We start from the raw sequence: 14,011 nt of genomic DNA, 5'->3' as shown, positions 1-14,011 counted from the left end.
TGGGAGTGGTGTTCGGAAGTGGGCTGGGGGTGTAGTCAGCCATTTTACACCACTAAACTTCACAAATTCTTTATCACAAACCTAGTGTTTTTTGGATGTTTTACCACTAGTTCTTTTAAGATAAAAATGGAAATCTCCTAATCATCCCAAACAACTCAAAACAGTTTTAGCTAATGCTGAACTCATTCTAATCCAGTGATACCTAGAGCAAATCCTCCATCCAGCTTTCTTTTTTTTTCCCTGGAATTCCTTAGCTGTTTCCACTACCTGTTATATCACCATCTCAAAAATGGTTTTGCCACATTGAGTTGACTCCTGCAGTCTAACAATCTTTTCCTTTAAGAAATTCAAGCAATCAAATTATACGTGAATAAAATTATGGAACATTTTTACAGACCTAGATTAAGAAAAAGTAATGATTTTCTAGTAAAACTTTGTAAAAGGGTATTAAATGAAGTAAAACCAATCATAAAAATGCCTCACAGACCTAAACTAAACTAAAAAAAAAAAAAAAAACTCAGAACTTTGAAACATTATTTATTTAAGAAAATGTAGGGAAGGTGGGGTGAAAGAACATGAGAAAAAAGGAGAAGAGCATAGAAGCCAGTGATCCTTATCTTTAAAATGAATTATTTCACAATACTGACAGCACTGGGAATTGTTAAAGCACATTCCTCATGTGAACTTAAAGTCAGCAGTGGTTCTGCCATTTTGATGTTGTTTATAAAACAGGGTGTGAACCTAACAACCACAACTTCAGCATTAACCTCCTAAAATGCTAGAATTTGATTTTCTTAGTCCACATCCCACTGCCAGCAACAGGATGAAGCACTAGTCCTGGCACTAAGCAGTTAAGAGATGTGCTTTATATTAGTGCCAGGAGAGAGAAAATTCAAGTGTGGAAGATAATCCACAACCCTGAAATTTTACCAGTTATTATTTCAGCACATACAACCGAAAATAAAAAATGGCAGAAAGACTAGAGAAGAAAAAAGAATTCTCTTCTCAGGCTGTACTTAAGGCTGTTTATACAATGCTAAGATAAATGCAAGACTCCTCCAAGCTTTATAGCAGTAGTATTTAAGAATATTGCACACAATTCTGTGTCAAAGATAACCTTTAGTTTCTAACTTTTCAATCACAGAGATGATGTAGCAGGAGCCCAGTTTCACACTTCAGTCAAAAGAACATTTAAGACCATTTCAATCACTTTAATCAAGAAATGGATTAAGTACAAAAGTATTTCGTAACTTGAGGAATCAACTCTAAGAACTCAGCTGTGTGTTTTTATCCGTAAAGAACGACTATATAAATCCGTATTCTTTCCTAAATTCAGTAATTTTATGGTTGATAAAAGCAGGCATAAAAGTTTAGAGAGGAAACCTGTGGAGCTGTTACTGTTATGGAAGAACTTGTTTTCACTGAAAACAATTTGAAATATCTTCTGTACTCAATGTATGTAAGAAGATTTTAGGCAACATCACTGACAAATGTCAGGGAGAAACGGTATGCCCTATTAAAAAATTTTTTCTAAACTAATATGGAAGATTGGCATTTAAGGGGACCAAACTATTTATACAGTTGAGTTCTGTTAAGTCATTGATTCCTAAAAAAATAAAAGATCTTTCTATGATTTTAACAATCCTTTAAGCTTTTAGTGCAAAATCACATTGATTTCCCTTGGGAAGGTCCTGGATTTTTGCTTCTCATTGGGGGCGGTGCACGCTGTAATGGTGGTGGCTGCATACCACCAGCCACTGACTGATACATTCCTCTCATATCAATCTGCTGGTAGTTAGAAGGATTCATGATTAGATTTGGAGGCTTTGGCATCATGAGGTGACCCAGTGTTGCTTGTTGATAAGTCATTTGTTGCTGTTGCTGTTGATTATACTGCTGCTGGAGCCTTCTGTTCATAAGTATCCGCTGAACACAACTGATTAACTATAGAGAGAAAAGAGAGTGGTTACAAGTGCATGACCTGTCTCAAAGAAGTAAGTATCAAGTTTTGAGTTAAAATCAATTTGTTAAGGGGGTACCATGCCAAAAGGAAAGTACATTATTGTTATCACCATTACTAATTTGATGGCACTCACAGGACCATTACTGTAGAAACCAGTTAGTAGCACCATTTAGGACTAAATTCTCTTAATGACCTAACTATTGTATTGTAAGTAGCATTTAGGTTAGTTGCCATAGTAACCTGTCCTACACTGGATTAATCTCAAGTATTACTTACAGCACTTTTTCTCATGTCTCCTTTCTTTGTCATTCCTTTGAATATTTCACATGATGACAAATAAACGTTTCTAGTGACAAACACCAAAGGGAAAAGCACTTGCAGTGAAAATAATTGCTACCTGTAATGTCTCAAATTTCCTAAGATAACTTAAAACCACATTAATTCTGCAGTGCTTTCTAAGTAAAATTTATGCCACAGAAATTAATTCCTTGGTGTCAAGAGTTGATACTTCCCAGTGCAAGGCAGATGGCTGGCAAAGGACAGTGCTGGAAAAGATGAGCAAGGATCCTGGAATATGCTAGTCTTTTAAAGAATTATATAATTTAGTAGGAACTTGTGATATGTATCATCCATAGTTCTGACTTTTTACTCTCAAGTAAAATATATTTAAAAAAACCTATACTGAAAGTTGTTTAAAATGGTAAATGTGGTTAAAAAAAAAAAAACTGGCAAAAATTCCTATTTAGATGTCCAGAATATATAAAAAAATGAAATATGAAAGAGATCCTATATAAACTTTAAGGAAACCCATTTGGGAAGCTGCTCCTTTATAACCCAAATAACTTTACTTGACATTATTAGGTTTTTTGACAAAATTTCTTCCAGGAATAACCAATGACCATCCATCTAGAGAGGGGCTAGTTATTGACACAGACGTCACACAAACCCAGTATTATAAATTCAGGAAAACTAAACATAACCTAGAGATAGTCAGAATTCTTACCATCTGTTGTTTTGTCAATACGTCATTGTAGATTGCTTCTCTTCGTTTAACATCAAGCTCCTGGCTGGCTTGTCTACTTAATGCTAAAGCCTGAACTTGGGCCTCTGAGAGATTCATGTTTTCTTTCCACTAAAAGAAAAAATTTCTATTTACTCCTTATTGCAGCAGATTGAAGAAAAATAATTAAGGTATTTAAAAGATATTCAGGATTTTTAAAGTTTTTTTTTCTTCATTTTTTTTTTTAAGGAATATAGTGATGTAAAAGTAGGGTACTAAGTTGTCTACTATTATACATGGATTGGCTATCTTTGGATTGAAATAATTATGTGGATTTACTTTATGCAACTGGTAACTAAAATATGTTTATGTAAACAATGTACACGTATCTATGATTGATTGATTCCTCAATTCTTAGAATTTACCCATTTCTCTTTTGTGTTAACATCTCTATATATATATATTATCCAGTTTATTAGTATTTTACTATATTGCAAATCAAGTTATAAGAATTATGCTGTTTTTCCCACAGAAATAGTGAAGCAACAAAAATAAAAATTAAAACAAATGAAGGGGGGACCACAAATTGGAGGTTGGAGTAAGACAACTGCCAATTAACTTACTACAGCTGAAATTATATCTTCAAGAGGCTGAATCCTCACTGCTGTCACACTGTTTGTTGCTTCCACAACTTTTTCTCTTCCTTGATTAATGAGGTCCTAGAAGAATGCAAGAAATAAGTTATACAGGGCATATACAAGACAGCATAGTTTTAAAGTTTAGGGATCCTTCCCCTTATCAATTTACAGCACTTGGTTTTAAAACTCTTAATAATTCAAAACAACAGCAAGATTCAGCACCAATAAAGTGGAGTAAAACTCATCAATGCCAAAATGATCTTGTTAGGAAAAGTTTGGGTTTTACTGCACCAATAATTTAATAATATAAATGAATCTATAAATACATTTAAAAAGAAAACCACAGATTCAATTAAGTTATTAAACTGTTGGTACAATAAAACCTAATCTTGCTTATTTAATTCATAATTGACTAGTTTTAAATCACTTATTTCATAATACTGGACATTATCATATACTTAATGGTACATCTACATTACATTAGAATATAAATTGATGTATTTATCATTCTTCCACATATTAAGCAAGTTATTTGTTTATTCAGAATATTTTATAACTGAAGAAAGTGCTGTTTTCGTACCTAGTCAGCTGTCCTATTGTTCCTTATTCAAAATAATTCAAACTACATTAATTCAAGGCCTGATTCTCTTGTGCTATGAATAAACCACGTTTTACTACATACTATGTTGGTTCAAAAAGGTCAACAAATAAAAGTTTCTTGGTCTTTTCAGAGGTAATCTTTTGGAGAACGTGATATTCCTGCATAGGGAACCCTCAACAACGGGGCACCTGAAATTGCCTTTAATTCATGTTAAACTACTTTTGTACTTCAAAACTTACCTCCAGCTGTTGATTACTCATTGCTGACAGGGCTCCCAAATTGAAAGGAATATAAGGAGTTTGAGAGTTGAAACTGACAGGGGGTAAATTGGTCCCAGTTGGTATGTTGAAACGCATGGTCAGTCCCTAAAAACAAAAAATTATGTACTTTTCACATTATGATTTAAAACTTGAAATTCTACATCACCTACTAATTTAGGAAAGAATCCACATTCTCAGATCTAGGAAATTATTAACACTCTTCTACACACAAACAAAACACCCTTTTTACTCGAAACCAAGATCTTATTACACAGAAAGCTTTAACCCCTAAAGGTTTACTCTTTTTCTGATAATTCCCACAGAATGGGGCAACTCAGAGAATTCTGATGAGATTCCTAACATCATACTAATGTTAAATAAGTTTGGCACAATGAGTTTAGGAGTTTAAAAAGGATTCAGGTATTAGGATAATGTTTCCCATGCTCAGGCACATTTTTGTTCAAGTGGATTAGTATTTAAAACAGACATGAAATTATTTTAAATAAAGTTGCTGCTAGAAATTTTTGTGTTCTGATACACAGTCAAAATTTAGATTTCATAGCAGCATACTAAAGCAACATTTACTCCCACCTCCAAACAGTTCCTGTATGTTTGTTACTACGATGAGGGTGATGATGGGTGTTAATAATGCTAAATATATAGCTTCCCACTCATGTCTCAATTCAGTGAGGGCTAAGGAGAAATGGAGTTATTACTCTTTAAGCAGAAAATATTATTTTCTTCTCTTCTTTCCTCCCACTTTTCCACCAAAGGTAGCCAAACCCTGTAAAGATTTTCGTATTTGGGGACTGTTCCTGAAGATCCACTGTATTACTACCTATTTCAAATGTGACTCTTTTTTTCCTCACTGCTCTTTCCAATAACTAACATAAAAGCAAAAACTAAAACGTATTTTGAATGAACTACCTTCTTCTCTGCTTCATACTCAGCCCAAGCTGCTTTTCTTTCTTCTTCAGTCAATTCTTCCTCTTCTTTGTGATCCAAAAGAGAATCATGTTCATGATATCCTACAATGTGTTCTTTATGTATCTGAAGAAGTTCTGCAAGTATGGTATCCTGTTTAGAGGATTTAATATAATAGAAAATTATTTCATCTCTCTGGATCATATCTCTATATTTCTATGGTCAACTGTTAGATAGAAACTAGAAACTAGTTGCCATACACATTTCTGATACATATGATAAATTATCTAGAAAACAGTCATAATACATGCAACACCAGCTTTTTATGCAACAATTTCATCTCTGTATAGCATGTGTTAAGAATTCAATTTTTTAAAAACTTTCCACTTTTCAACATTCAGGGTCATTTCCCCCCCAACCATTTCCCTATTTTTTTCATGAACATTTTGTTCTGTGCTTAGTTCAGAGTTGATAGTTATGCTAACATAAATCTGCTTAAATTAGTGATTACATTGGATGCTTGTACTAAAAATCATGGCTATTCTTGTTTATACATATGGAACAATTTTGTTTTCTCAACCACTTTAGCTTCCAAACAATACACAGACAAAAAACAAACTCAATTAGACTAAAAAGTTACAGGACAATACAATGGGAACATATACTCCTTATATTCAACACTGGAGGAAGGTCAAATATAAATTACACTGTAAAGATCCATGAGCCAAATTTAAACTGATGTATATTTTTATCTATTATTATAGTGTCTTAAAGAAAACAACATGGTATCTTCAGTCAGTTTTTTAAGGTTAAAAAATAAAAGTCTAAAAATTGGGATCATTTATATACTTAGTAAGAAAACGAAACTCCTGCTCTGGGTAATTATAATCATGAGAGAGAAAGACACAAGACAAACTGGATGGGGAAGAGGGTTAAAGTGAATTACAGATATGCTACTTACTAATAAAAAATTAAAATATTCACAAGTTGTTTATTAACAACTCAGACATGAAAATCTGGATCTATAAAAGACAAATTAATCCACTTTACAAAAGAATTTTCCATAGCTTTTCTTTTCTCTTTTAAAACTATTTAGATTATAAAAACAATTCATGTCAATCATAGAAATTTCAGAATTTACAGGGAAGTACAAAGAAAGACAAATTTATCATAGTTTCACCATTTGGAGATAAGTACAATTCCCATTATATGTACTTTATTTTCTTGTAGAGTTTTCCATGCACACCTATAAAAATATGTCCACTTTAAGCAAAGCTGGGATTATATTATATTATATGTACCGTTTTGGGTTCTGTCTCATCCCACTCATATCCTTATATAATTATAGAAATTATCTCTTTAATAGTTGCATAATAGTCCCTTGTTTTGGCCACTCAGATATTTTGACAATTTTTAAAATAATTTATTTTATTTTTGTTATTGTTAAGAATATACACAGCAGAATATACAACAAATCAACAGTTTTTACATGTATAATTTAGTGACATTGATTACATTCTTCGAGTTGTGCAACCATTCTCACTCTCCTTTTCTGAGTTGTTCCTCCCCCATTAACATAAACTCACTGCCCACAAGCTTCCTATCTTATCTGTCGAGTTGATGTTGTCAATTTGTTCCCATATAGTTCTTAAAAGAGCATAATGCTAAAAGCAAAACATGTTTTTACTAGTTAAGCTAAACTATTGTTTGGTTTTAAGAAGAATTTAGGGGTATTTCTGGCTTAAGGTTTAAAGATTATCTCAGGGCAATAGTTTCAGGGATTCATTCAGCCTCCATGGCTCCAGAAAGTCTGGATTCCATGAGAATTTGAAATTCTGCATCTTCTCCCTTTTGATCAGGATTCTACTATAGAATCTTTGATCAAAATTTTCAGTAATGGTAGCCGGGCACCATCCAGTTCTGGTATCATGGCAGAGGAGGTAGTTGTTCATGGAGGCAATTAGCCACACATTCCATATCCTCCTGTTGTTGACTCTCCTTCCTCTGTTGCGCCTTGGATGGCCACTTATGGAGTACTGAGTTTCAGTTTATGGTAATGGAAAAATCACATTAAGGGTAGGGTTGCACAGCTGATTAATGTAATTGCTGTCAATAAGTTGTACACCTGTAAAAAGCTGAGTTGGCAAAAGTTGTTCAATTGATATATTTACTACAATGGCAAAAAGAAAAAGTAGCTGCTGAGTCTGCTTATGTACAACCAAACACCTCATGGATTTTGTTCTTTGGTTTGGAGGTTTAGGGTCATGGTTTCATGGGACATCCCAGTTAGTTGGCCTAATAATGTTTTTAGTGCTTCTGTTCTACCGCCTGGAGCCCTGGTGGTGTAGTAAAGAGCTCAGCTGCTAACCAAAAGATCGGCAGTTCGAATCCACCAGCCACTCCTTGGAAACCCTATGGGGCAGTTCCACTCTGTCCTATAGGGTCCTATAAGTCGGACGGCGACGGGTTTTTGATTCTACTCCTAGTTCGTTGCATAGTACCTGGAGTCTTAAAAGCTTGCAGGCTGTCATTCAGGTTACAACAACTGGTCTCTATTTGCCTGGAGCATTTTCCATAGCTTTTTAAAAGCAAGTTCCCCTAGAATACACTTTCTAAATTGAGTGTAGATTTAGTAAAGGAACATAATTACTGATCAAAAGAAGGTATGGGGAAGTATAACACATTAAATTTAAATTTAATCTGTATCTAGTAATGTTTAATACATCTATAGGTTTCAGCACAGACAAAGCACACATTGAGCAGGATTTTGTCTTTACGTCTACAACCACATCTATAACGTAGAGTTCAACACACAGGAGGAACTCAAATGTCTGTTAAATCACTCAAGATGAAAATTTCAAACCATCAGCCCCTAAGTTTTTTCTGTAAAATAGCAAATGGTGACACTAATTCCAAATACTGTGATATCTAGTATCACGTAGTCAAACAATTTATCTTGCTACCCCAAAAACACCTGAAACAATTACTTCTTTTCATGAAAGCAAAGAAAGCGATTTTCTTAACAGATAACAGCTGGAACTGAGGCTTCATAATTCATTTTGATATGCATGTTATTTCCTTTGTTGAAAATAGGTTAACATTAAAAAACCATACAAACAAGAGGGCTCAAGGAGAGAGGGCTCATGGAAGTCTGCTTGTGGAATACATAGAAGTTAACAGGTTTAGTTCTTTTGAAATGTTAACACTTCTCGCCTACATCAGTGTAGAAATCTGCCACCAAAGCTGACTTCTCTGGCTTAAGTCACATGGAACAGGTTTATCATCCCTAGATAGATCTCCAAAGCCCAGTGTTACTGACCAGCCTGCATTAATTCTATTAAAAAATAATGCTTCCTACATGCAAAGATGCTCAACATCATTAGTCATTACCAAACCAAAACCAAGCCAGTTGCCATTAAAGTGATTCCGATTCACAGCAACCCCATGTGAGCAGGGTAGAACTGGACCCTATAGGCTTTCATGGCTGTGACCTTTCAGAAGCAGGTCACCAGGGTTTTCTTCCAAGGTGCCTCCGGGTGGTTCCAAACCTCCAACCTTTCAGTTAGTAGCTGCATGAGTAACCATTCGCACCACCCAGGGACTCCTATCATTAGTCATTAGGGAAAAGCCAATCAAAACCATGAGATACCACTGTATATCCATTACGATGGCTATTATTATTATTTTTTAAAAAAGGAAAATAACAAATATTGGCAACAATGTTGAGAAATTGGGACTCTCATCCATTGCTGGAGAAAACAACAAATGATATGACCAATGTGGAAAACAGTTTGGTGTTTCCTCAAAAACCAAAAACAGATATTACTGTATGACCCAGCAATTCCACTCCTGGCTATATGCCCAAAAGAACTGAAAGCAGGGGCTCAAATAGATACTCATACACTTGATCACAGCAGCACTATTCACAATAGCCGAAAGGTGGAAACAGCTCAAATGTCCATCAACAGATGAAAGGATAAACAAAATGTGGTACACACATACCAAAACCCACTGCTGTCTAGTCGATTCCGACTCACAGTGACCCTACAGGACAGACTAGAACTACCCCATAGGGTTTCCAAGGCTGTAAATCATGGAAGCAGACTGCCACGTCTTTCTCCCACGGAACGGCTGGTGGGTTTGAACCACTTGACCTTTCGGTTAGCAGCTAAGTGCTTTAACCACTGCACCACCAGGGCTTCTTCACATACATACAATGGTGTATTATTCATCCATAAAGAGAAACAAAGTTCTGATACATGCTACGACATGGATGAACCTTGAAAACACTATGCTAAATGAAATGAGTCAATCACAAAAGGACAAATATTATATCCTACTTATACGAAATATCTAGAATAGGCAAATGCAGAGACAGAAAGTAGATTAGTGGTTACCAGGAGCTGGGGGGAGGGGAGAACAGGGAGTTAATGCTTAATGGGTGCAAAGCTTCTGTTTGGAGTGATGAAAAAGTTTTGGCAACAAGTAGTGGTAATGGTTGCACGACATTGTGAGTGTAATTAATGCCACTGGATTGTACACTTAAAAATTGTTAAAATGGCAAATTTTATGTTAAATACATTTTACCACAATTAAAAAAAAAAAAATGCTTCCTTACATGCGTGTCTCTCATGTTCTCCTCCCCAAAACATGACTCGAGAGAATATGTAATAAAACCAGATAACTGAATAATATTTTTAGCAAACAACCAATCCAAATATAATTAGAAAAGTCAGCTGTTCTACAATTCACCAAATAAATTACAAGGTAAACATTTTCTATGATTAGTAGCTAATTTTATTTCTGTCTGGCAGTAAGTGATGTTCTTAATCAACAAGAGTCAAAATCACGACATTTCTGTAAGAAAGCAATCTAAGGGAAAGACCAGTGTACTAGGAACGGAATTTACTTCAGCTGTGCCACTGATTTTCTTTGTAACACTGGATAATAACTTAGTCTAACTCTTGACTGTAAATTAAACATGGATGAAATATTCTCTGTTCCCATGGGTAACAGAATGATACAAGAATAGCAGGAATAAATGAAACATCCAATTCTTTGGAAATAAACATTATGCCAATTTAGTGTTTATTTCTCAATTATAAACATCATGATTCACAATTTATTACTTTTTATTGCTCTTGTTGGGGGAATTCTTTCCAGAAATGCATGTATGCATGTGTGCACACACAATCATACATACCCTCTATACATTTTAGTCAATTTTAAACAAAATGTCTGCGATATCAGGGAGCTTCATCAAATCAATCCTTAGCATCCTGTAATTTCAAAGTCCACACTTATCATCTTAGAATTGGTAGAAACTGAGGTACAGAGATGCAAAGTAACTTTTTTCAAATCACACAGCTAGGGACTAGCTGGGACTAGAAGCCAAATTTCCTAACTCTTACCCAGTGGTCATTCTATCACACTGCAAAGAATGCCTGCTTACTTGAGGCATGGTTCCTTCCATTTCCCAGATCTATTTTCTTACATAAAAAAAATAATCCCCAGAAGGATTCTGGGTGAGGGAGAAATCTAAGTATGTCTTTTTTAACACTTCTGTAGTTTTTTTTTTAAAGCATATGTTGATTTTTAATAAAAGAAAATATACAAACTGAAACAAAGACAATTCTCAGAGACAAACCTGTGAAAGGCTAGCATGCTTAGTCTAAACCGGACATACATTATTTTACCATTTTCAACTTTAGGAAGTATTCATTTTAGGACACCCCATTTCTAAAACTCTTTAATGTCTTCTCCCCACCAATTCCAGATTCAAGATCTATCCTATTAAGTAAAACATGCTGAAGTGACTAAGGTTAGATTATGATGGAGGTTCAGCTTCTGCCCTCACAGTATCTTTCCTTCAGACCCATAGACGACTGATATGCCAATAAATCACAGGAAAAGTGTGTGTGGTTTTCTTTTCTATTATTAAAAAGCTTTAGACTCATTTTCTAAAACATTGCCTCTCTTTCCATCAAACCAAAATTCATACTGCTTCTATTGGCTACTACACCCTTTTCAAAGAATTAAAGATACATTTATAATTGAAACAATACTTAAATCTAATTTAAAAAAAAAACACTAGAGACAACTACTGGTAACATTTGGTATATATTCCTCCATGCATTTTATACTTACACACACACATACATACTTTTGCATAAAAATGGGATTGTGCAATATATAGCTTTGAAACTTTCTTTTTCCCTTTAAAATCTTTCCATGGACATCATTTTACATCAAATATAAATTTTCATCTTTTTTTAACTAATTTTTAAATTGTGATTTAGGCGAAAGTTTACAGAGCAAATTAGTTTCTCATTAAAAAGTTAACACACAAATTGTTTTGTGATGTTGGTTGCCAACCCTGCGATGTGTCAACAATCTTCCCTTCTCCACTTCCATTCGTCCAGTTCTCCTGTTCCTTCCTGCCTTCTTGTCTTTGCTTTTGGGTGGTGTGCCCATTCGTCTTATACACGATTGAACTATGAAGCATGTCCCTCACGTGTGTTATTGTTGGCCCTATAGACCTGTCTAATCTTTGGCTGAAGGGTGCACCTCGGGAGTGACTTCTTTCCCTTTTGTCAATGGTCTTGATTCTCCTTTGCTCCAGCCGGGATGGGACCAGTAGATGTATCTTTGATGGCTGCTCGCAGGCTTTCAAGACCCCAGTTGCTACTCACCACAGTCAGATGTAGAATGTTTTCTTTATAGACTATGTTATGCCAATTGAGCTAGATGTTCCCTGAGACCATGGTCCCCGGCCCTCAGGTGAGTAGCCTGGTCTCTCAGGGCATTTGGATATGTCTGTAAAGCTTCTATGACTGCCCTGGTCAAGTTGTGCTGACTTCCCCAGTATTGTGTACTGGCTTACCCTTCATCAAAGTTACCACTTTATCTACTACCTATTGTTTTTCCCTTCCTACCCCCCTTCCCTCCCTCATAACCATCAAAGATTATTTCTTTCTGTGTGGAAACATTTTCATGGTGTTTTTATAATAGTGGTCTCATACCGTACTTGTCCTTTTGTGATTGACTTATTTCACTCAGCATAATACCCTCCAGGCTCATCCATGTTGTGAGATGTTTCACAAATTCATCATTGTTCTTTATTGTTGCATAGTATTCCACTGTGTGTATGTACATAGTTTGTTTACCCACTCATTTGTTGATGGGCACTTAGGGTTATTTCCATCTTTTTGTTATTGTGAATAATGCTGCAATGAACATGGGTTTGCATATGTCTATTCATGTGATGGCTCTTATTTCTCTAGGATATATTCTTAGGAGTGGGATTGCTGGTTCGTGTGGTATTTCTATTGCTAGCTTTTTAAGGTTGTACCATTTTGCATTCCCACCAGCAATGCATTAAGAGTTCCAATCTCCTCACAACCTCTCCAACATTTGTTATTTTCTGATTTTTGATTCATGCCAGTAATGTCAGGGTGAGATGGTATCTCATTGTAGTTTTGATTTGCATTTCTCTAATAGCTAGAGATTGCGAACATTTCCTCAAGTGTCTGTTAGCTACCTGAATGTCTTCTTTTGTGAAGCATCTGTTCATATCCATTTTTTAATTGGATTATTAAACCTTCATCATTTTTGATGACTACACACTGCTTACATTATATAGATACATTGTATCATTTATAATCAGTCCCTTACTCAAGAGTTTATGAAGACATTTAGACTACTTCCAGTTTTTCATTATTACTAAATCTGTAATGAAATCGGTTAATGGATTAAATTTTAATGTATTTCAATCACTTAACTTATTCATATAATGATTATATGGATAATACTCAAGAACTTAGATGTATGCTTGCCACAGTTTTCATCTTAACAAAGACAAGACACTACAAGTTAACTGACTTTTATAGGAATATGATTCATTTATATAGTTCAGAAGCAGGAAAGTAGAAATCATTCTTTTCTCCAAAGTGCTGTACAAGAGACACAAGTAAGAGAAAGAAGATACAGGATTTCTAATACAACTGTTTCTATTATCTTCGCCTTTAGATTAATTGCAGCACACCTTCAATATAAGAAATATGTGAGATTAAGGGGGCAATAAATATCTGTAACAGAACATTTCTTTGGGAAAAAGTTTTGAAAAGTCCACAAGTTATAAAAGTTAATAAAAAAATTTCATCCTAATATACAACACATAAATCTGTGAAGAAGTTTTTTTTTTTCTCTTTAAAGTATGCATATATATTAGTTGCCACTAATATAATACTGGAACAGAATCTATAATCACTAGGCCAACAGTCATCAACATGAGGTTTAAATTACATCCAAATGTGTACCTTCGCTTTTCTTTGTCTAAACTTCATTTTGCTTAAGTGAAAAAGCTTACAAGCTGGGAAAAGCATGGTCTATATTCTAGTTAACAATCTAAATTAGCTTAAGCTTTAAAAGTTTAATTTTTTTTTATTGTACTTCAGGTGAAGGCTTACAGAACAAATAGTTTCTCATGAAACAGAAGTACACATGTTATTTTATGACATTGGTTAACAACCCCACAACATATCAACCTTCTAACTTCTCCTCTCAACCTCTTTTTTTTTTTTTGGTGAAAATACACATAGCCAAAGATACACCATTTCAAAAATT

General features: G+C 34.7%; 1 protein-coding gene across 8 annotated transcripts in view; it reads right to left on the bottom strand.

The window, feature by feature from the left end:
• Positions 1-487: 487 nt before the first annotated feature.
• Positions 488-14,011, bottom strand: part of ATRX (ATRX chromatin remodeler) — a 427,573-nt gene continuing 414,049 nt past the window's right edge. For 6 of the 8 annotated variants that reach the window (XM_023733624.1, XM_023733626.1, XM_023733625.1 and 3 more), the window contains 5 exons: positions 5,390-5,539; positions 4,442-4,567; positions 3,587-3,682; positions 2,967-3,095; positions 488-1,944 (listed from right to left, as the gene is read on the bottom strand). In XM_023733624.1, coding sequence (XP_023589392.1) covers positions 1,666-1,944; positions 2,967-3,095; positions 3,587-3,682; positions 4,442-4,567; positions 5,390-5,539 — 780 coding nt within the window. In that variant the 3' untranslated portion in view covers positions 488-1,665. The remainder of the gene's footprint in view (positions 1,945-2,966; positions 3,096-3,586; positions 3,683-4,441; positions 4,568-5,389; positions 5,540-14,011) is intronic. The other 2 variants (XM_004378897.3, XM_023733627.1) reach the window with 1 other exon arrangement.

Source organism: Trichechus manatus, unplaced genomic scaffold (assembly GCF_000243295.1).
Source record: "Trichechus manatus latirostris isolate Lorelei unplaced genomic scaffold, TriManLat1.0 scaffold00060, whole genome shotgun sequence".
Taxonomy (NCBI): Eukaryota; Metazoa; Chordata; class Mammalia; order Sirenia; family Trichechidae; genus Trichechus; species Trichechus manatus.
Note: the sequence above shows the minus strand (reverse complement) of the source record. Positions and strands in the feature narration are given on the sequence as shown.